We start from the raw sequence: 20,932 nt of genomic DNA, 5'->3' as shown, positions 1-20,932 counted from the left end.
GGGTGCCCCTGGCAGAGGAAGCAGCTCCCGCAAAGGCGCCCCGAGATGGGAAGATGGCGGGAGATTGAGGAACTTCCGCGGGGCCCCGGGCGGCCCGGGCGGCTGGACCGAGCCGAGGGCCGGGGGGGTGCGGTGGGCGGGAAGCCCGGGGCCAGACCGGGAGGCTTGAGACCCTCCTTAGAAGCTGTCGTATCACTGGGCTCTGTCCCGGCTGGTGAAAGGCCCCTTTGGACTGATGGGACCCACCTGCGGCGGGAGCGGGGTGGGGGGCTGGGGCGGGGGCCACGGCCCCTTCCATTCGGTGGCGGGGACTGCGTGTGACTCAGACTCACGGACGCTGTCACAAATCAACACTCGGAAAGCTACACAAGACAGAACTTTATTGATGGAGGGCTTCCTGGCGAGGGGTGTGTGGGCCCCAGGGCAGGGTCTGTAGCACCATGATGGGGGCGCCTGGATGTCGGGGTCCCCCTGGGGCAGGGAGGGCAGAGGTTGTGGTGGATCTTGCCAGCTCTGCCTCAGCCTTGTAGCTAGTCTGGTCAGGGGGAGGGTGTCAGGGAGGTGGTGCTAATCCCCCTCCCCTAGAGCGGACATAGACCCTCCCCCTCCCCCGCCCCTAGCTCAGAGTGGAGGGATAGGGCAGTGTGGGGGGCAGGACACAGGCAGACCCCCTCCCCACCCCCACTCTTCACAGTACATATTCCGGCCAAAGGGGGGCAGTATTAGGGGCTCCCTAGGAGTGGGTGAAAAGGGCTCTAGGGCGAACAGTTAGTTGTTCCCTCCTCAAACCCACCCTGGAGGGGGGCTCACTATGAACTGGGAGAGGGGATGAGGAGGGGCCCTGGGGTGGGCAGCCCCTCTCCATCCCCCAGCCAGGGGCCCTTTAGGGGTTCCCAATAAATAACTTCCGGCTTCGTCTCACCCTTTACTCCCAGCTCCCGCCCCCTCGGGCTCCTTCAGGCTGGCCAGCTGCGGGCCGGGTCCCCTCCAGCCGGCGCCCAGCGTTAGCTCTGGGGGCCGCGCGCCCCCTAGCGGCCGTGGCAGGTTTTGCAGCACATCTGGCGGAAGTAGGCTCTGCTGCAGAACTGAAATTTGAGCACCAGGGGGCAGTAGGCGACCTTGTTCACGTCTTTGCACTCTAGAGGGGGCGGGAGAGATCAGAGCTCAGGGCCCGTTCCCTTAGGAGCGCATCTGAAGGCTTCACAGAGCTTCCTAACTTCTCTGCCTCAGTTTCCTCGCCTCTCAAAAGGAGCTTATAACTGTAACTCAAAGTTGGGGGGAGGGTGCAAGGGGCGCCTGGGTGGTTCAGTCGGTTAAGTGTCTGCCTTCCGCTCAGGTCATGATCCCCGGGTTCTGGGATCCAGCCCCACATCTGGCTCCCTGCTCGGTGGGAAGCCTGCTTCTCCCTCTCTTGCTCCCCTTGCTTGTGTTCTCTCTCTAGCGGTCACCGTTTATCAAATAAATAAATAAAATCTTTTTTAAAAAAGTGTGTGGAAGAGGCTTGTAAATATGTCATTAGACTGTTGGTGGACTTTGGGAGAGACAGTGCTGAGTCTGGGACTCAGACTCAGTATTCAGTTACGACAAAAGCACTCCCTTTCAGTTATCCTTTTGGTCCATTTGGGGCTGTAATCCTTGCTGGTTTCCCTTTGTGACCGACGGAGGACCTTGAGGTCCAGAGAAGTCGCTCCTTCTCAGGGTATTTGAGTATTTTGTGTTCGTGGTCATCGACCGTCCGTTTGCGACAGTGATGCGGGCTCCCACTTGGCCAGTGAGGTAGGACAGGGCCTGGTGCCTAATAAAGGGCCTCGTGGGTTATTTTAGTCCATCTCTCTCACGCAGCTCCCGGGCTAGTGAGTATATCATTATCCGCCTGCCCCATTAGAAGGCGCAGCGGAGGGAACCCAATCCAGGCAGTCTGGTTCCAGTGCCCGGGTAAGTTATCTATTGCCCTGTATGGAGAATAAATTCTTAGGTAGGAAAAAAAAAAAAAAAAAAAAGGACATATTTCCTTTCTAGGGAAAGCGATTTTGTCCCCCAGGGGACATACGGCCAGATCTGGAGACATTTCTGCTCGTCACCACTGGGGGGCAGGACCGCTATTGAATATCCTACAGGGCCCAGGGCAGCGCCTCCCCCCGCCCCCCTCGTCCCCGCCCCGCCAAGAATGATCCGGTTCAAAACATCAATAGTGGCAGAGGTTGAGAAACTCTGAATTAAAGGAAAACACTCGGCAGTTCACGGTTCGGATGGAGAAGACTGGGATGAAGGTCGCGGAGGTGGCTGCGGGAATGACCTGAGTTTTGGGTGCCCGGAAGGATCAGGCGCCTAATATGCTTGGTATATAGTGGCACTAAATACTGCCTGCAGGGAGAGGCAGTGAAGTGCCTGGAGGGGACAAAGACGCTCCGGTGGTTGGAGATGCTCCAGGCCAATGGTCAGGACTCCCACGCTCTGGACAGGGCCCCCGTGGAACCTTTTGGCCCCGTGCCGCACATACCTTCGGGGCCGTCCCCGGGGGGCGCGCTCTCGCACTTGGCTTCGCACTGCTGTGTGGACGGGGGCCGCAGAGTCTCTGCGCACTCGCGCGACGGCTGGCCGGTGTGGCTGGAGCAGCGCACCGCGCGCTGTTGCTGCCCGATCCCACACTGTGCGGAGCACTGCGGGGAGTCGCTGCTGAGCCTCAGCGGGGCGCCCCTTCCCTCCGCCCCCGTCCCCAGGGCGCCGGCCTACCTCGCTCCACTCGCCTGTCACCCAGCGGGCCGGGGGACAGCGGCGCAAGTTGCAGCGCATGGTGGCTGGCGGCTTGGCTGCGGGCGGGCAGTGCGCAGGGGGCAGCGTGGCGCGGTGGTCGGAGCTCTTGCACAGGACGACGCGGTGGCGCAGGCCTGGCCCGCAGCTGGGGGTGCACTGCAGTCGGAGAGGGGGTTTCATGCTCCTGGGTGCTCCAGTCCCCCCACGCGGGGGGCAGGGAGGGGCAGATGGTGGTCCAGAGGGCGACAAGGAGAGGTCAGCTAACCTTGGACCGGTTTGGGGGGGCACTAGGTCGAGCAGGAGGGGCTTGTGACTGCCGAGAGGTGCCTTGGTGGGAACCCATTAAGGGCTTCCCAGCATCCCCCCACCCCCACAGGGAGCAGTATGGGCTGACCTCTGACCAGTCCAGGGCAGCCCACTCCGGCGGGCAAGCGGGGCCTTGGCAGGCCTCCAGAACCGGTGGGCGCGGCTGCGGGCACGCGCTGTCATCCAGCGCCTTCTCCTCAGCGGCTGACACCCGGCGCTGGCACACCACGGAGCGGCTGCGCACCCCCCCATCGCAGCTGCGGCTGCAGCGGGACCAGTTCCCTACAACCCAGCTGCGGGGAGGGGGCAGGTCTGAGAGAGTGTGCAGGGGAGGGCCGTCCCTCGGGCTGGGGTCCCGGCATATCCTCCTCCTCCTCAGGAGCCAGCATCTTGGCAGAATCCCGCACAGGGCTGCTTCTGCAGGGAGCACCCCAGCACACCCCTGGGACATCCCCACCCTGCACCCACGCTGGGGGTGGGAGGTGCGTCACGCTGAGGGAGAGCCTCCACCCCACCCCGGGGAGCCCTGTCACCCTGATCCTGGGAGCACTGCCCACTCTGGCTCTTGTCACCCCGAGCCTGCAGCCTCGGCGGGCACTCACTCTGGCGGGCAAGGCTCCGTGTTGCAGGCGCGCTGCCTCTTGGGGAGCTTGCTGTGGGCACTGCAATGGTGGGGGGCCACCGCTGAGCTGTCCAGCTGATTGCGGCACTCCACGGCCTGCACCTGGCTGCCTGGGGGGTGGCCGGGAGACCCGCTCAGCCCCACCGGGACCAGCAGTGGAGCCCAGGGGACCAGTGCCTACCCCCGACCGCACCCCGACCTCACCGCCGGCACACTGGGCTGAGCACTTGGTCCAGGGCGCATAGTGCCAGGAGTAGGGAGGCAGCGCGTCTCGGGCAATGGGCGCGTTGAAGCGGTAGCGGAGGGCAGCCAGCTCTGTCCGGGCCAGTACCTGGGGTGGGGAAGGAGGCCATCAAATGGAAGCCAAGCTCCAGTCCCCACAAGGAGGCTGCTGTCTTCCGGCATCTTGCTCCCACTATTGTTACCATGACGATGAGAGATGCGTTTATGGGTCCCAGGGCTTCTAGGCTCTGCGTCTGATCTGGCCCCTGCCGCAGCTGAAAGGTGGTCCCAGCCAGGGGCAGGCGGTGGGGCTGGGGGGTTCCAGGCAGCCCCTCCAGCAGCAGGGATTCCTGGTCCCCCTTCAGGGCTAGGAGGACAGCATAGGGGTCAGAACCCCAGCTGCACTGACCCCCTGCTGACCCCCATCCCACCATCTCCAGCTCACCCAGGTGACTGAGGGAGAGGTTCAGGTCCTGGATGAAGATGTGGACGGAGCCTTTGGGAATCCAGACGACTTCCTCATATCCTGGATGGCGGAACTCAGATGTCGCCCAATTGGCCCTTCCCCCGCACCAGCCTACCCGCCCCACCCCCCCCATTCCTGGCCCTCGATGACAACAGCGGACCATTACTGCAGTAAGTGCTTACAAGGCCATCCTCTGTAGCACCAGGTCTGGCTCTGTGAAGTAGATGGGTCGTCACACCCATTTTACAGATGACAAGACTGAGGCTCAGGAAGCTGAACAACTCGCTCAGGTTTGACAGCTAGGAAGTGGCGGGGCTGGGGTTGGAACCCCAACTTTCCTGCCTCTCTGACCACCACAGTGGTGTGGTCCGCTTCCTACCCCCCCGGCGCAGAGGGATGGGGACACTGTGGAGGCCCCAACGCACATGGTGACATGGCGAGTTCAGCAGTGCGGGCTCCACCACTTCCAACCCAGGTCCCTTCCTGTCCCCTGAACCCCACACGGGGGCCTCACTGTGTGTGTCGGCTCCCTGGAGCCACCCCCGACTCCCTGGGGTCGCTGTCCTTCAGCCCAAGGTTGGAAGGCAGGCTCAAGTTCACCATACCCTACAGATATCCCTCCCCCCGTAAGACTTTTCCTCCAGCACAGAGTCCCTCAAGCCCCTGGTTCAGACCATGGAGAGTGGTCAACCCCTCTGCCCCCAACCCAGGGCCAGCCTCCCAGGGTGGGGGCGGGGAAAGGTTTAGGTCTGGTTGCCAAGGTTTAGATGCCAGAGCCCAAGCTAGTCCCTGGCCTTGAGCTGGGGCATTGCTGTGCCCCGGGACTTCTTGAGGTCCCCACCGGGCCCCTGGGTCTGAGTAGCTGACGCTGGCTACTGTGATGGGGCCAAGCGGCCAGAGGGAGAAGGAATGGGGTTCTCTCACCAGCTGCGGGCAAGGCTGGGCTGAAGACCCCCTCAATGGTTTCACAGGCGCTGCCGTCACCACCGCAAACCCGACACTTGTCCTCCCTCAGGTCGGAGCCCAGGACCCGGTCGCAGCCCACGTGCTGGGGAGGTGGGGAGGGTGGGGGGGCCGAGCGTCAGTGAGCCCCGCTCCCTGTCTTCACTCCCCTATTCCTTGCCCTCTGTCTGGGAGTCCCCTTCACCTTGCACTCGCCGCTGACGCAAATGTCCACTGTGTCAGGGCGACAGGGCGTCCCGTCCACCACGGCGGCCGCTCTCTCCGTGTAGAAGTTGAAGCCTTCGGCCAGGCATGTGAGTGAGCAGGCCTTCACGCCCCCTGGGGGGGCACGGCCCCGTCAGACGGAGGGCCAGGCCACCCGGGACTCCCTGCTCGTTCCCGAGGATGGGGGTAGGGGAGGCAAAGAGGGAGAGACCCCAGCCCCAGCGTGGCTAGGCAGGTTGCGCAGAGGGAGTCGGGATTCCCGGTGTCCAGTCAAGGAACTGCTGAACCACATTCCTGGGCTCTTTGGCCCTTTGACTGAGGGGGTGCTCAGTCAGACCCCACGACGCTGCATCCACCTGCTGCCGCCCTCCAGTGCCCCATGGCCTCCTGGGTCCCTCACTCACCTCCTCGGTATGTCTTCCACGTGTAGAATTTTCCACGGAAAGGGATGCTGTCAAATTCGGAGCATTGCATCTCCCGGAAGTCCTGGGAGCCCGGGGGACAGTCCTGGGGGCAAGAGAGGGACAGGGAGGGAAGCCATGTGTTGGGGGGTGGAGTTAGGGCACAGGCCCGATGCTCAGAGCAGGGTTGGGTTGGAGGGGGAAGCTGAAGGCAAGAGGCCAGGAGGAAGCTGTGGGGGGCCAGGTGAGTCAGGCTGGTGGCGTGGGCCAGGGCCAGGCGGTGGGGCTGGAGGGACGGGTACTTCAGAGATGGAGCAGATGACCCATGAGAGTTTGGGGCGAGCTGGGGTGCTGGCTGGGTTTCTGGCTTCAGACCATGAGGCCTTTCTTGAGAACAGGCCTAGAAAGGAGCCAGGGGCACTCATTATGGGGGGTGGGGCATGTGTGGACTCCCTGGAGACAGGAGCCACTCCAGGTGGGGCTGGGAAGACCACTCACCCCGCGGCCCCCCAAGCGCTCCCCGCCCTCTGAACACCCCCAGCTGCAGTAAGCCTTGTGCTTACTGGGTGTGTCCACAGAAGACTCGCTCACAGTCAGAAGCCCCAACCAGCTATGGGGAACCCCGGCATTTAAAGAAGGGACAGCAGTGGAGATGAGAAAACAGAAGGTCTGTGGGGAGGAGCTGGGAGCACAGGGCAGGGGTGATGGCAGCACGGGGGTGGAGTGGGGTAGGGAGTTGTGGACGGAGGCCATGGTTCCTGGGCAGAAGGGAGGACAAAGGGAGGACCCAAACTGGGTCCTCAGTGGCTACTGGGTTTGGTGACAGCTTGGAGATGGCTTTGGGGTGGGGTTGGGGAAGTTTGGGGAACCCAGCTTTGCAGGGAGGAGAGGTGCAGTGCACTGTAGCTGGAGGAGGATGCGGAGGTCATACAAGTTCAAGGTGGGGGAGTCATCTGAGAATGGGAAGGAACCAGACGCTTGCAGGGGAGCCCCCGGGCAGGTGTCTGGAGGGCAGGGCAGGACAGCGGATCCCACCCTGGGGTCCTGGGGAAACTCACGTCGGTGTTGCAGGAGCGGTGCCGCCGTCTCTCACCCAGGCAGTACTTGCCCCCGATTGTTGGTCTGGAAGGGTTGGGGTGGGGAGACAGAACAGATGTGGGGCGGGAGGGAGGCTGTTAGAGGGGGACCCCGCCCCCGCCCCGCTCTCTTTACAGAGGGTCCTGAGAGCTGACCTGGGGCTGTCGCAGTGACGGCTGGAGGAGGACACGCCGCCGCCGCACGTCCGGCTGCAGTCGCCCCACGGCGTCCACGGGCCCCAGGCCCCGTCCACGCCCTCCGGCCGCGACCCGAAGGGGACGCACACGCGCTTGTAGCACCACTACGGCAGGTGTTGGGGAGAGGAAGCGGGGTGAGTCCGGCTCCGCGGACTCCCGGGATCCCCGCGTTCTTTCCTGCCCCGCCCCTCCCCCAGCTAGAGGTCACCGCATCTCTGGGATGGGACCGAAGGGGCGAGGGTGGAAGTGGGGTCTGGGGACCCAGACACAGGCAAGATGGGGGCGTGGGCTAAGCCTACGGTCACCGCCGGGAGGTGAAATTTGCCCTGGGTCTAGCACTGCTGGAGTAGGGGCAGCGGGTGGCCTCAGGCCATGGGCGGGACCTCTGGACAGTGGGCGTGGCCAGAGCCGACGGAAACCCGCACGGAGGCGCGATGGGCGTGGCTCAAGGAAAGGGGGCGTGGCCAGAGCCGACGGAAACCCCCGACAGCGGCGCGGTGGGCTTGGTTCAAGGGCAGGGGGCGGGGCCCGGCTGGCTGCCGGGGCCGGCGCTCACCCCCTTGTCGATGGTGTGCGTCTGGCACAGCGTGCCCTCGGCGGCAGGAATGCTGTTGGTGATGCACCGGTTGCTCTTGCTCAGACACCACAGCTCGCTGCAGACCTCCTGCGGGCCAAGGCGCCTGCTCAGGCTCGCCCCCCGCCCTCCTCCCTCGGGCAGCCCGCCCGCCGGGGGCGGCGACCCGCTCGCTGCCGCCTTGCGGTGGGGCCCCAGCGCTCCTCCGCTGGGTCTCCAGGAGCCTTCTGGAGTTTTCCTGTGGGGCATGGCCTGAGACCTCCCCTCTACCTTATGGGCTGCACTTAACCAACGTCCGTGTGTGTGGCAAGCCCCCTTAGGCATCACTACCCCCGTTTCACTGTGAGAAAACCAAGGCTTAGACAGGTAAAGTCACTTGCTAGCGACCACACAGCTTCTGAGGGGCAGCCTTGGCTCTAACCCGGGCCTTTGATAGACCACTCTGTGATCTCATCACTCTGGTGCCTCTTGAGTCTCCAAACCTGCTGAGGAACGAAGATGATTCTGCATTCCTTGTTGGGATGGGTTAAGCGGCCCCCGGGGAGAACAGTAATTCTGAAAACCCTGGCCTGGAAGATGGCTCAGGTCAAAGGCCTCATCTCTAATTTTTTCCATCTGGTGGTCTTCTTTATTGCCCTCCCCCACCACCCCGCAAACTGTGGAAGCTCCTGGAACTTTTACTCTATGGGAGACTCGGCCTGAACAAAGACAGGCTGGATCTGGTTGGGATGCGTCTTTGCCCACTGAAAACTCAGCCCACCTTCCTGTCGGAATCCTGCTTGGGCTGGACCAGTCCCAGGAAGTCTCTCTGACCCTTCAGGTTAATATCGCTGGATAAATCCCCTGGGTTCAGGGGTGTCCAAATCTCTGACCCTCTAGCTTACATCTGCCCCACCTCCCAGGGCCTTCTCCAACCCTGGGAAATGGAGAGCCTTCATTCTCCTTTTTATAACCATGTGCCATTTCCTCTTTGAACCTAATCCTTTCAAGTTTTAATATTCTGGGACGGGGCCAATCAATGGCTGTAGGAAGGGGCAGCCTCTGAGAGACATCTGCACACACATGAGAAGTTCCGGAAAGTTGTTTTCAAGTCCGCTCCCTCAACTGTCCTCCAGAGTCCCTGTCTTGTGCTCCTTCAGAGGCTACATCTCAGTTAAAAACTCAGCCTGGTTTTCTGGCTTCACTTGGCTTGTGTCCTCCCGGCCATTTGTAAATATCACGGGCCCTCATCCCACTTCTGACACCTCTTAAGGAGAACTGGCTATTCCAGTCCTGCTTTTCCTTCTCTCCACAAGGAGGCGCTGTGGTGCATGTGAACGGGCTCTGAGCCAGTCGGGGAGACTTCAGCCCCGCTGGGGAATTGCCACCCCCCCTCCCTGTCTTCTCATCTAAGAGATAGGCCTTGCCTACATAAAAGGCTGAGAGGCATGTGACAGAGTAGATCTGAAAGAGATTGCACAAACTCCCCGTTATTGTGTAACAATGACCACAGCTATCTCTGGGTTAGGCACTGGGCCCAGCTCTTTACACGCGTTAGCCAAGTTATATGTAGTCAATAATTTCCCCCTTTGCCAGGGGCTCCGGGAAGATGTTCCTTGGAGAAATAAAAGAAAGAATCAATTCAACATACAGCCAGTACCGGTCCAAGCTCCTTATTCCGGCACTTCCTCCCCTCCCCCACCTCATTATAAAATTTGGAGTCACAGTGAGACCTTCGAGTCCCAGCTCTGACATGTTCTTGAACTGTGATATTGGGCAAGGCACCCTCCCTATGCCTCATTCCCTTCACCTGTAATGTGGAAATATAGCAGGATTGTCAAGAGTTTAAACAAGATGAAACATATCACATGCTTAGCACATAGTGGGCGCTCAGTAAACGTCAGCCACTGTCATCATGGTTAGGATACCAGGGACACAGCAGATGCTCCAGATTCTTTAGAAATTCGTTAAGGGTGCTACAGTTACCAGTCAGGCTAGGGAGGGTGGGAGAGCAGGTTAAGTAGAAATGATGCCAGGGTTTGTCTCCTTGTCTTGCCCTGGGATGAAGTGAGGGCATTAGAACAGCTGCCTTTTCCTGTGTTGAATTGACATGGCCTCAGCTTGGACGTGGCCATCTAAACTCTGATCTCTGGAGTCTTGAGGAAGCCGGCGGGCCTTCAGCTTCCTTGGGGGCAGCTGGGAGTGGGACCCCCAGCTTGTTTCTCTACAGAAGGATGGGGCTTTGGGAAATCAATGCAAACCTCACCAAGAGGGAGGGGTGGCCCGGAGGCTCAGAGCCCGTCCAGCCAAGCATCAGGGCCAGGGGATCTTGTGAACCAGTTGGTGGGGGATGTGGGGAATGAAGACAGGGTGTCCCTGGAAGGCTCTGCCCAGTTCTTTGCCGAGTGGGAAAGATGGTCCGTCCCCAGGGAACTATTTCCACCCCATTTGGAATGTTTGGTGAAAAACTGCCCAGTTAGGGGGTTTGGGACTTTAGTCCTGCAGCAGCCCACCAGTGGCCTGACAGGCTGGACAGAGGGGGTGCCCAAGGTCTCCCCAGACCAGCCCCCAAAATCAGGGGTCTGGAGGGCCAGGATATCCCACCCTCCCAGTCACTGAGTGCGCGTGACGTCTATACACCTGTGCACCTCTTTCCCCCTGGCCCCCACGGGGGCTCACCCCCTTCCCGACGCTCCCACCCCCTGCGGCCCCTCCCCTCCCAGGAAGGAAAGCAGGAAGGCTCTCTCTACCCCGTATTTACACTGACGCGATTTGACTCCATGTTGGAAGCGGCACTGTTCGTCTGCGTCGTAGGCCTGGCCGGGTGCCACCGTGGGGTACACGAAGTCCTGTCTGGGGGGCCGGTTGTTCAGGCACAGCCCCAGGCCTGAGCTGGGGCAAGAAAAAGGAGCTGTGACGTCAGGGGGCTGCAGGCGAAGAGCTCAGGGGCCCGGTGGGGGGGGGTGGTGTGGGTCATAGGGTGCAGCCCTATGTAGGGAACAGGACCCCTCCCGGAGGCAGCTCCGGTTTCCAGACCCCGCTCCCCCGCGCCCCCTCCCCCACCCCGTTCCGAGCCAAGGTGAGCGGGAGCGGGGGCGGGGGGGGGGGGGGGGCGCGGCGGGCACGCGGGCACGTCCTCACTCCAGAAAGCTGGTGATGTAGTCGCGGCTGCAGGATGACCACACAAAAGGGTTGGTCTTCATGGTGATGTGGGCGGCCATGAGCTTGGCCGGGTCCTGGCCACGGGCCCCACAGCTGTTCCCTACACCGTCGTGGTTCATGCCAAACCTGGGGAGAGCGGCGTCGGCTCCACCACCCGGGCCGAGGAACCTGCCGTCCGGCCCGTCCCCGTCCCCCACGCCCCGCGGTGTCCCCTGCCTCACGTGTGTCCGATCTCGTGGGCGATGGTGAAGGCAGTGGCCAGACCGATGTCCTCGTTGATGCTACAGCTCCTCTCGCGCTCGCACATGCCGCCCACGGGGGCCAGGCCTGGGGGATGGGCGCGTGGGGCAGGGCTGGGCTCGGGTTGTGAGGGCTGGTCCAGCCAGGTCCCCATCCCGCCGGGGCCGGGGTGGGGGGGCACCCATCCGCTGCCTCCACGGGTGCCTGAAGCCTACGGGGGTTAAGTACCTAGTGTGCCACAGGGCTTGTTCCTATAGATGCAGATGTCATAGCTGTGGAAGGAGAGGGGGGCAGTCAGGCGCTGGGCTGCCTCCCCAATCCCTGCAGGGGCCACCGTAACCGGTTTCGGAGGCTCCCTTCGGCCTCTCGCCTGGAGCCCGTGCTCTGCCCGCAGTGGACCTCGGGGATGCTGGGGGTGCGTAAGTGACCAACTGACTGCATCAATGAGACAGCGAGGGAACAAGACTGTCTGTGCCCAACTGTCCCCCCCCCCCCCCCGCCGTCCTCCTGAACCAAGGCTCTCAGGCTCCCAGCAGCCCCTCCCCAAATCTGACTCCCCACTGGAGTGGCCGCAGTTTCCCAGCCTCTCCCATCTCCCAGCAGAAGTGAGCCCTGCTTGGACCAGGAGGGTCCCTGGGACCACGCGTTCCCCCGGCCCATGTCCTGGAGTCCTCCCCGCCCCTCACCGCGTGATGAGCACTGCTGTGTCGTGGTTGGCCACACCGTTCTCTGGAATGGCATTGCCATGGCCGCTGCGATTCACGATGGATTTCTGCCACTTGCAGAAGCTGTCCAGGGACTTCCCGGCATGGTGGGTGATCTCCAGGGTTGGCTGCAGACAGACAGGGGGGCATGGGGGCCAGCCACCCCTGTGGGAGGGGGTTGGGCAGGGGGAGGGGGAGACAGGCAGTGCTGGTGTGCGGGGGGCAGGTGCGGGGGCAGGTGCGGGGAAGGGGCCCTCGCACCTGGTCCTCCGTGAGCAGGATGAGGCGTGTCACCAGGATATTAACGATGTTTCCCAGACTTGAGTCCTGGAAAAGTTTGGCAACCTGACCTCCAAGAAACAAGAGAGACGGAGTCTTAAGAGGGGCCCAGAGCAGGAGACAAAAGGCAAAACGGCAGTGGCCCTCCTTCCCCAGGTAAGTCCTGCGGGCCAGGCTTGGGCTACCCCTGCTGCGCAGGTAGGGACGATGGTCATTCCCATTTTACAGAGGGGCAGACCGACACACAGAGAGGTCAGAACCCACAGCGGATAGGTGCCACAAGGGGGCTTCATGTCTGGGTTGCTCCCTGGTACCTTCCTTTCTGACTCACCCCCATTCAGCTTGTCTGTCTGTCCTCTATCCCTACCCATCCCCACAGTGGCCCCAAGTGTCTCTGCCCAGAGGTGGCCCGAGGAATGTGCACATTTGTTCTCATTCCACGGCTGTCTAAAGGTACCAATTTGGGGGCGCCTGGGTGACTCAGTTGGTCAGCATCTGCCTTCAGCTCTAGTCAGGATCCCGGGGTCCTGGGATTGAACCCCATGTCCCCGTGACTCCTCCTTGGTGAGGAGCCTGCTTCTCCCTCTCCCTCTGTGCCTCTCCTCTGCTTGTGCTCTCTCTCTCTCTTTCAGGTCAGTACTTAAAATCTTAAAAAAAAAAATAAAGGTATCAATTTGAGCATCAACATAAGAAAGTGGAAGAGTCGGGGGCAGGAAGCTCTGGAGACGGGGCGAGGGAGGAGGAGGAAGAGCCTGGGGTCAGGGGGGTGGTCGCCACGGTGTGCAGTGATCTCGGAGCCTGGGGCATCACTGTCCCACGTGGAGAGCCATAGAAACTCTGGCAGGTTCTAGACAACTTTTTTTTTTTTAAATTTTATTTATTTATTTGACAGAGAGAGATCACAGGTAGGCAGAGAGAGAGGGGGGAAGCAGGTTCCCTGCTGGGCAGAGAGCCCAATGCAGGACTCGATCTAAGGACCCTGTGCTCATGACCTGAGCCAAAGGCAGAGTCTTAATCCATTGAGCCACCTAGGTGCCCAGGTTCTAGCCAACTTTGAAAGCCCAAGGGAGGGAAGCAGGGCTAGGGCATAAGTGCGGTGCTATGTCAACATTTTGGGCCACCTCTCTGTCTGGCTCCCCCTGCCCCCCTCCCCGCCTGGACTCTTTCCTCCTGGGGTAGATATTATGACAACAGTGTCGTACAAACGTGGAAACTGAGGCTCAGAGAGATCCGGAGTCTCGACAGACAGCTGGTATGGGCCCTGGGGACATCTGAGTGTGGGTGAGCGAGGTCACCACGTGAAGTGGTGGGCAGGTGCCTGCGGGAGGATTCAGGTGACCCCCTGTGTCCTGCTGGCCTCAAGTTCAAGCTGCATCCTTGTTTTATATAGCAGGTGCCTGCGCAGCCTCAACCGCGTGCCCGGGGCTCTTTGGAACGCTATCCTGACTCACTGCGACTGCCTGAGCCTTCCGGAGGAGGTACTATTCCTACCCCCATTTCAAAGGGTGTAAACCGAGGCACGGTGGGGGGGGGGAGGGACTGGTCCAAGGGCACATAGCTAAAAAGCAGCAGAGCTGAGTCTATGCTCCTGGCCGCCCAGTGAGGCTGCTTCTCCTTATTCCTTGCCCAACCGGCCTCCTTTCTTACTCTGCCCCCTCTGCGTGGGTTCCCTGATCTCAGGGCTCCATGGCCGGGGAGGGGGAGGCACTTACAATGTTCATGATGGCCAGCACGTACTGTTCCACGTCTCGGCGCCCGTGGTAGGCCACCATCATCTTGTCAGCCACCACCAGGGTCTCCACATAGCGCTCGCGGCTGACGGAGCGCTTCAGGCCTGGCTGGCCACGCTCTGTCTCATTCCCCAGGGGCCTGGCGGGGGGTGGCTTCAGGGTACGGAGCCACCACGGCCGCCCCTTCCATGGCTTCTCATCTGGATGGACAATTTCTGGTCATTCTGCTGCCTGCTCATAGGTCTGTGACCCTGTCTGATGGTGCATTGGCCCCACGGGCCGGCAGAACCCTTGGTCTTTGGCTACTGGGTGTCCTAGGTGTCCAATGTCTGGCTCTACTATGGTCCACTACCCAGAGGATGGGCTCTACGCTGTCACATTGGTTGGTGGCATGGACAGCTGGGCCCCACAACAACCAGAGCGACCGCGCCACTTCCTGAAAATTCCATTGCCCAAACATAGGCATGGAGCCGCCTGCCTCGGCATGGGCACTGTGCACCATGTCCGTCTGATCACAGAGGGTTTATGCCTGAGCACCTGTCTCACTCACGGCAGGGCCGTCACACACTGCTTCCTCCCTCTGCCCGCCCCCACAAAGACAGATGTACCTCTCACTCCACAGGCTGTGTCCAGGTGGGGATGACGCAGAGAGGAGCGCTTGTACACCACATGGGGGCCACTGTCCTCTGGGCCCTGGGCCCCTTTGGGCCCACCTTTCAGGGGCTCGATCAAATATTCTTCTTCATCTGCCACAATCAGGCCATGCTGGGGGTTGGGGAGCAGGTGGAGGGCTTGGATCAGGCTTTGGTTCCAGGGCCCATGGGACCCTACCTATGTCTTTACGATTCCATTCTTTCTGTCTTAGTGGGTTTATGTTGCTTTTCTTTCTTACCATTCTGAGGAGGAAGTTTGATTGGTTTCCTTTGCAGCCTGACCTTATGGCTACACATTTTCCTCAAAGTTCTGCTTTAGCTATGTCCTAGAATAACTAATCCTTATGACTAGCTCAAAATACTTAAAAAAAAACCATCCACCTGGATTCCTTCTCTGGCCTACATGGAGAAGTGTTTTTCATAACTCCCAAGCTGGTGGGCATGTCCCCCTGCTTCCCGGAACCCTCTGCTCACCAGGCCCCCGCAGGTGCTGATGGCCACATGGGAGCTGCCAGCCTGACCCTGCAGGTGGCCGGCGTAGAGGCAGTGGGGCCGGGCAGCCCTCTGCCAGGCCAGGCCCTCCCGTGTCCAGTACTCCACGGAGACGTGCCCTGCTAGAAGGCGGGGGCTGCGGGTCAGGTTCAGCAGGAAGTGGGTGCTGGGTGCGGCCACCTTGTAGTAGAGGCGGGACTCTGGGGCTGGCCCTGTGCCCCGACGCTGCCTCCGGGGCGTGGGGGGCGAGAAGGCCAGCAGGGCCCCATTGTGGTCCACTCGCGTGGGGAACGCAATCTCATAGCTCTCCAGACTGGACAGGAACTCATCTGCGGGCGAGGGTCAGAGGCTTGGGGTGAGCCATAGGGGCGATCTGGGTCTTTGTGGCTTGGCTATGGGGCCAGTGATGCTGGCCTCACTGACCCCAGGGCCCTCCCCCAAGTGACTGCCATCCCAGCCCCACTGACCCTTCCTCGGCTCCTCGTTCCCTCCCCATGCTGCCCTGGGACGCCCCTACCTTGAGACTGGAAGGCGTGTATGACTTCGAATGTGAGGCCCAGCCCCAGGGTAAGGGCCCAGCGGAGGATCTGGTAGGCAGGAGCCATAGAGGCCACGTGTCCACATGTCTCTCTCCAGCCCCGGCTGCCGGCAGCCCCCACAGCACCGCCTCCCCTGTTCACAGCCTGGGCAGCATCACCGGGCTCCTGGGAGGGAGGAGTTGGGTCGGGGGGGCGGGTGCCTTGTCCTGCTGCCCAGTGTGGCCAGTGCTGAAGCCCATTCCTCCCAGCTCCCGGGATGCCTCTGGCATTTCCTCTCCCGGTCCCCACCCCCCTCATCCTCCCTATGCTACAGGAATACACAGGGGATCGGGACTCGGTGGGTACCTACTACGTGCCAGCCACCGGCCTGAGTGTTTTCACACCATTTCATTTCATTTCCACAATAATCCTGAGGACTCCTTCATGGCTAACGATAGGCATGGCAGAGATGCCGTCTCTGCCCACCGAGGGGCCATCTCCTGGGAGTGACCGAACCAGAGGAGTTCAGATTGTGACAAGTTCTCTAGAAATAACGGGGAGGCTCAGAAACAGGCTTGGAGGATGAGAAGAAACTCGTCACGAAGAGACAGGAGCAGGTGCCCAGGGAGAGGAGCCGCAGAAGCAAAGGCCCAGAGGCAGGGAGGACCTGGGTGTGGACCCAGGAGCACAAGGGCCAGTGCGGCTGGGCACAGTGCCCGTGGGGAGGCAGGAGCGCAGCAAGGGGAGGCTGGAGTGGAACACATCTGAAGGCTGTGCTGGTCAGTGGGCATTTTCAGCCCAGATTAAGCCAGAAGTGACTGGCTCCTCCCACTAACCCTCTCTGACTTAGGCGCTGCCATTGGGTCCCCGGCCACAGGGAGCATCATTCACACCTACAGGTGGCATCTGTCCCTCTGACCTCTCCTCCACCCTCTGTTTCCAGCCTCGCCCCTGGTTCGACTCCTTCTCCTTTCAGATTCTTCTTTCTGGAAGCTCTAGGGTTGTCCGGGAGAGCTCGGTTTCTCTGGCATCTGCCCCAGGCCAGCCTGCTGCGCACAGACACCACTTTGGGCCACTACCCTGTGCCAAACCCTCCTCCCCACTGCAGTCTCCACCCTCCTCCTCCTCCCCTGTGCCGTTTCCCCCTTAATCACACACTGTCTTGTTTTCTTTGCAGCCTGGCCAAGTCTGAGAGTTGATCTCCAAACAGGGCAGTTCAGCACACGAGGGAGGGAGCCAGGTTTTCAACAAGATGCAGACTTAGAAGCTGACATTACCCGCTTCTGCTTGGACCCCTCCAGGGACGGGGAGCTCACTCCAAGACACTCTGTGACCCTACTGGTCCCTTCAGCTGGGCTAATGATTATCCCTTGTTTTTTGGTTTGTTTTTACCTTTTGGGGGTGGCAGTGGGCGGCCTGGGGTCGGACACCTGTGCGTGAGCCCCTCTGTGCCTCAGCCTCTGCGTTAGTGCCTAGACAGGGAGGGGCAGGGAGAAGGAGCTGGCCTGGGTCTGAAGTTCAGGGGTGGCTGAGAATACTCTGCCCTTCCCCCTGACCCTGACAAGCCTCCTCTTGGATTTCATCCTCCCTCAGCTCCTGGGCCCCCACCAAACTCCCTCCTCCCTGTGCTCTGATCTCCTCTTGCCTCCTCTCCTGTAATCCATGCTGGAGACCTTGACCGGTTCTGATTAAACCCCTTCCTGGTCAGTTCCCCCGACCCTCCCCTGGCCTTAACCACCCTCCCCTCCCATGCCAAGGTGGCAACGTTCTCATTGCAGAGTGAGGCTGGAGCTCCCTTTCCCCCAGTCCTGTCTCTCTCCTTCTTTCCTGCACGGCCAGGCCTGGTGCAGAATCTCCCCGCAGCGGTTCTGTGGCTCTGGTCCCGGCTGCAGTGTCTTTGAGTCTCTCTGCTCCGCACCCCTGAAGTCCTCACCACTGTCCTCTGAGGCTGGGCCCCTCGACCTCACAGCAGGGGTGGGGGGTGTGTGGAAGGAGCCACATAGGTGGGTGGGGATGGAGGGAGGGCTGCAGGGAAGGACAGGTGTCCCTCCAGGGCTGGGGTGTGTGTGTGTGTGTGTGTGGGGAGGATCTGGGATAGTGGCCCCTTTGCAGGGTGGTAGCCAGGGGTGACCTGCCATGGGGGTACTGGGAACAGGTCAGTGGGTCTGGGGAGAAAGTGATACTGAGGGTAGGGAGGTTAGGGGGTTCCCGGGCTGAGCCCGGCTGGGGGCAGCAGCAGGGGTCTCCACTAGGATGTGTGCGGGACTGCATGTGTGTGACTCTGCGTGTCTCTGGGTGTGTGACTGTATAAGTAGACTGTATGTACATAGGTAACTTTTTGTGTGTGGTGCCTGTGCCCATGTGACCCTGTGTGTGGCCCTGTGTGTGCCCGAGTGGCTTGTGTGCACGGGCGCGCACGCACGCACGAGCGCGCGTGCCCGGGCTTGGCCATAGCTCCCAGCCCCTCCTCCCAGAAGGCAGGAGGGAGGCGGCCAGCACCGGGACGGCGCCAGCGCCGGAGGAGGAAATGCCGCGGAAGCGGCCCGGAAACAGCGGAGGCTCCATCGCATCCCAGCGATCGGGACGGACCCGCCGCTCCACGCCCAGACCTCCTGGGCCGGGCCGGGAAGATCCGGCCGCTCCGTGGAGGCCAAGGCTCAGGCCGCCCGGGCAGAGGCCTTCTCCAGGCGCCGCACATCTGGCTGGGCGGGAGGCAGACCCTGCCGGGAGAGCAGACAAAGGCCCGCCCGCGGCCTGCGGGAAGAGCGGGAGGAGGGGGCCGGCGCCCCGGCGGGTCCCCCTCGACTAGCCACTAATTAAAGGCCCTGAGCCCGACGGCCTGGAGACACTTGAAGACAGACGGCTGTGGCCTCCGTGACCGACTCAAGGGAAGTGGGAGGTGCCACTCCCACACCCAGACACACAAACACACACTGGTAGCAAATGCACACACTCGAGGGTGACCACACCTGCGCCGCTGGGTACCCACAACTGGACACCGCAGACCCACAAAAGGCTCGCATCCCAACACACCGACACGCTCAGAACACACACATCGGGAGGCAAACGCAGGAGACACACAACCACACACTCCCCAGACCTATGTGCACACACACGTACACACTCATTCACAGGAGACAACCTAGAGACCCACACTTGGGCCTACACACACGGACATGTACACACTCGTTCACACACTCCCACCAGACAACGGACAGAGTCCCGCAGAACTTGACATACACACCAGACGCACTCACATACAGGCATTTACACACTTGTTACTCTCAGACACACCCGGAGACAGCGTAGAGACACGCACACACTCACCTAGACATCAACACACATAGCACTTAACTATGTCAGTTTACACTCACACCTATGCACACACACCCCACCCCACACGATCGCACACAAACACACCCAGACCCTCATGGACATGTTCCTGCGGACACACACAGGCAGCTGCACGCACACATACGTGGATGCCCACACGCACCCCGACACACATACACGCACGCAGCGAACACACCCAGACAGGCGCCCGCACGACCTCAGTGTCGCGCACACTCGGGGACATCACACACCGTCACAACCCCCGCCCCGCGGCTGGACGGTCCGACAGACCCGGGCCCGCGGCCGTCCCCGGCCGACGCGGACACACAAGGTCACCCGCGGCCGCCCGGCGCCGGCGCCGGCCGCCTCCCCCGCGGGCGCCCGCCGGCCCCGCCGAGCCCGCTCCCCGCCGCGCCGCCCGCGCCGTTACCTGCGGCCGCCCGCCCGCCCGGGGCCTCCGTCCGCCGTCTCCGCCGCCGTCTCGCCGCCCAGCGCAGGAAGGGAGGGAGCGAGCGCGGCGGCGTGGCCGGGGGAGGGGGCGCGGGGAAGGCACTTCCTGAGCCGCCTGCCAGGGTTATAAAAAAACCCCCAAACCGCGCGCGGCCAGAACCCCGCCCGCCGCCGCCGCCGCCGCCGCCGCCCGGCCTGGGCCGCGGGCTGGACCCGAGCCAGGGACCCGGGAACTCGGGCGGCCCCGCCCGGACCGGGCCCGCCGTGGGGGCTGGGTGGGGGGGGGATGGCAGGCGAAGGAGGGGGGAGGGAGTAAGGTGGCAGGTGGGGGAGGGGAGGGAGGCAGGGTGGGGGGAGGGGAGGGAGGAAGAATTGGGTAGGGGTAAGGGGAAAAGGAGGGAGAGGAGTGGGGTGGTGGGGGGAAGGGAGATGGACTGGAAAGAGGCGGGAGGAGGTGGGGGGTGGAGGAGGAGGCACCGTCGTATGGGGAGGTGACGGGAAGGAATGGGGCGCGGAGGGGAGGAGGGAGCGGGGAGCGGGCGGAGGGTGGGGGAGGGGAGAGCCCACTCTCTCGCCGGCACCACCGCCAGCATCGACAACAGCTGTTATTTATTGAGGGCTAGTCCTGCTCAAACAAGCATTTATTGGGCGCCACCCGTGAATAAATCTCAGCCCGCCCCTGCCCTCCCGGAGCTCCCTTCTGGGGGCTTGACCTGCCGCGGGCCTGGTGGGTTCCATTTCACAGAAGAGAAAACCGAGGCTAGAGACGGGGAGAGTGACAGTTTCCTGAGCGCAGGGGCCTGGGGGTTTTATTTATTCCTGGGGGGGGGGGTGGTTCTCAGTAGATGTGGCGCTAACACAAGGATGGGGCTGACCTGCATAGTCAGGGCAGGAGTGAAAATCCATCCCAAGGTGGCGGGTAGCGTCCTAGGCCCTGGGTGCGGGGCTGTGACCCCCAACCTCACAGCCCCAGGCATTTTCCAGGCCTGACCCCCGGGGAACTAGGGTCACACCCTCCGGAGTCTCCCTGCAGGGTGGGTGATAACCTTACAGGCCGCTGTGGGGAGGGGTTCATTCAACAGCAAACATGGGTTCCTTTTGTCCTGAATTTGGAAAGTTAGGTCAGGGCCCAGGTATACAGCAGGTACTCCATAAATACCAGACTGCTCCTGGAGCGCCCACCACATTGTGGCCAGACCAGATGGACAGCCTGCCCTTGGGTTTGCTTACCCCCACCCTCCATTGCCCACACCCCCCATTTGAGGAACAAGTCCAAGTAAGCCAGCGCTGGCCTCTGTCAGCAATGCCTCCGTTTCATGGGGGCCCCCTGGGAGCCCACCTGGCCTTCCGGCCTTCCGTTTACCTCTTTCTCTAAAGAGCGGGCTGCCCTGGCATTCTCAATTTCCCTAATGATGGACCCTCCCACCTTTAGCCCAGGGGCTCCTATAGCCCCTGGGTCTTTAGCCTGATGCTGGGTGGCCACCAGGCATAGCTGGAAATTTCAGGGCTGCTTTGAGCCAGGAGCTCCCAGGCTCTGCCACTTCCTACTTTACTAACCTTCTTATAATCATTCTGTGAAACTGGCTCTTTGGATTCATTTCTCCTT

General features: G+C 61.7%; 1 protein-coding gene and 1 long non-coding RNA gene across 13 annotated transcripts; one reads left to right on the top strand and one right to left on the bottom strand.

The window, feature by feature from the left end:
• Nucleotides 1-363: 363 nt before the first annotated feature.
• ADAMTS10 (ADAM metallopeptidase with thrombospondin type 1 motif 10) lies at nucleotides 364-19,459 on the bottom strand. 12 transcript variants are annotated; one of them, XM_059159722.1, is made up of 28 exons: nucleotides 19,307-19,441; nucleotides 16,936-17,015; nucleotides 15,914-16,592; nucleotides 15,543-15,729; nucleotides 15,008-15,354; nucleotides 14,489-14,645; nucleotides 13,863-14,080; nucleotides 12,133-12,216; nucleotides 11,854-11,999; nucleotides 11,396-11,439; nucleotides 11,149-11,254; nucleotides 10,907-11,053; nucleotides 10,516-10,657; nucleotides 7,769-7,876; nucleotides 7,171-7,316; nucleotides 6,997-7,060; nucleotides 6,241-6,338; nucleotides 5,942-6,044; nucleotides 5,518-5,640; nucleotides 5,295-5,418; nucleotides 4,350-4,430; nucleotides 4,108-4,271; nucleotides 3,887-4,013; nucleotides 3,663-3,792; nucleotides 3,149-3,353; nucleotides 2,734-2,910; nucleotides 2,501-2,660; nucleotides 364-1,138 (listed from the first exon to the last, which is right to left on the bottom strand). In XM_059159722.1, the coding sequence occupies exons 3-28, from the start codon at nucleotides 15,953-15,955 to the stop codon at nucleotides 1,029-1,031; spliced, it is 3,540 nt and encodes a 1,179-aa protein (XP_059015705.1). In that variant the 5' UTR covers nucleotides 15,956-16,592; nucleotides 16,936-17,015; nucleotides 19,307-19,441; the 3' UTR covers nucleotides 364-1,028. The 12 variants fall into 12 exon arrangements, with proteins under 12 accessions (XP_059015705.1, XP_059015706.1, XP_059015709.1 ...); XM_059159723.1 differs by having other exon boundaries at nucleotides 15,914-16,589; XM_059159726.1 differs by lacking the exon at nucleotides 15,914-16,592 and having other exon boundaries at nucleotides 19,307-19,459.
• LOC131823410 (uncharacterized) lies at nucleotides 12,163-17,252 on the top strand. The gene is made up of 3 exons (XR_009350577.1): nucleotides 12,163-12,306; nucleotides 13,541-13,628; nucleotides 16,721-17,252. It is a non-coding gene; the product is annotated as an uncharacterized LOC131823410 (long non-coding RNA).
• Nucleotides 19,460-20,932: the final 1,473 nt, after the last annotated feature.

The sequence above is a fragment of the Mustela lutreola genome, chromosome 2, assembly GCF_030435805.1.
Source record: "Mustela lutreola isolate mMusLut2 chromosome 2, mMusLut2.pri, whole genome shotgun sequence".
NCBI classification, from domain to species: Eukaryota; Metazoa; Chordata; class Mammalia; order Carnivora; family Mustelidae; genus Mustela; species Mustela lutreola.
The sequence above is the reverse complement of the archived record's forward strand: the minus strand, read 5'-3'. Positions and strand labels throughout refer to the sequence as shown.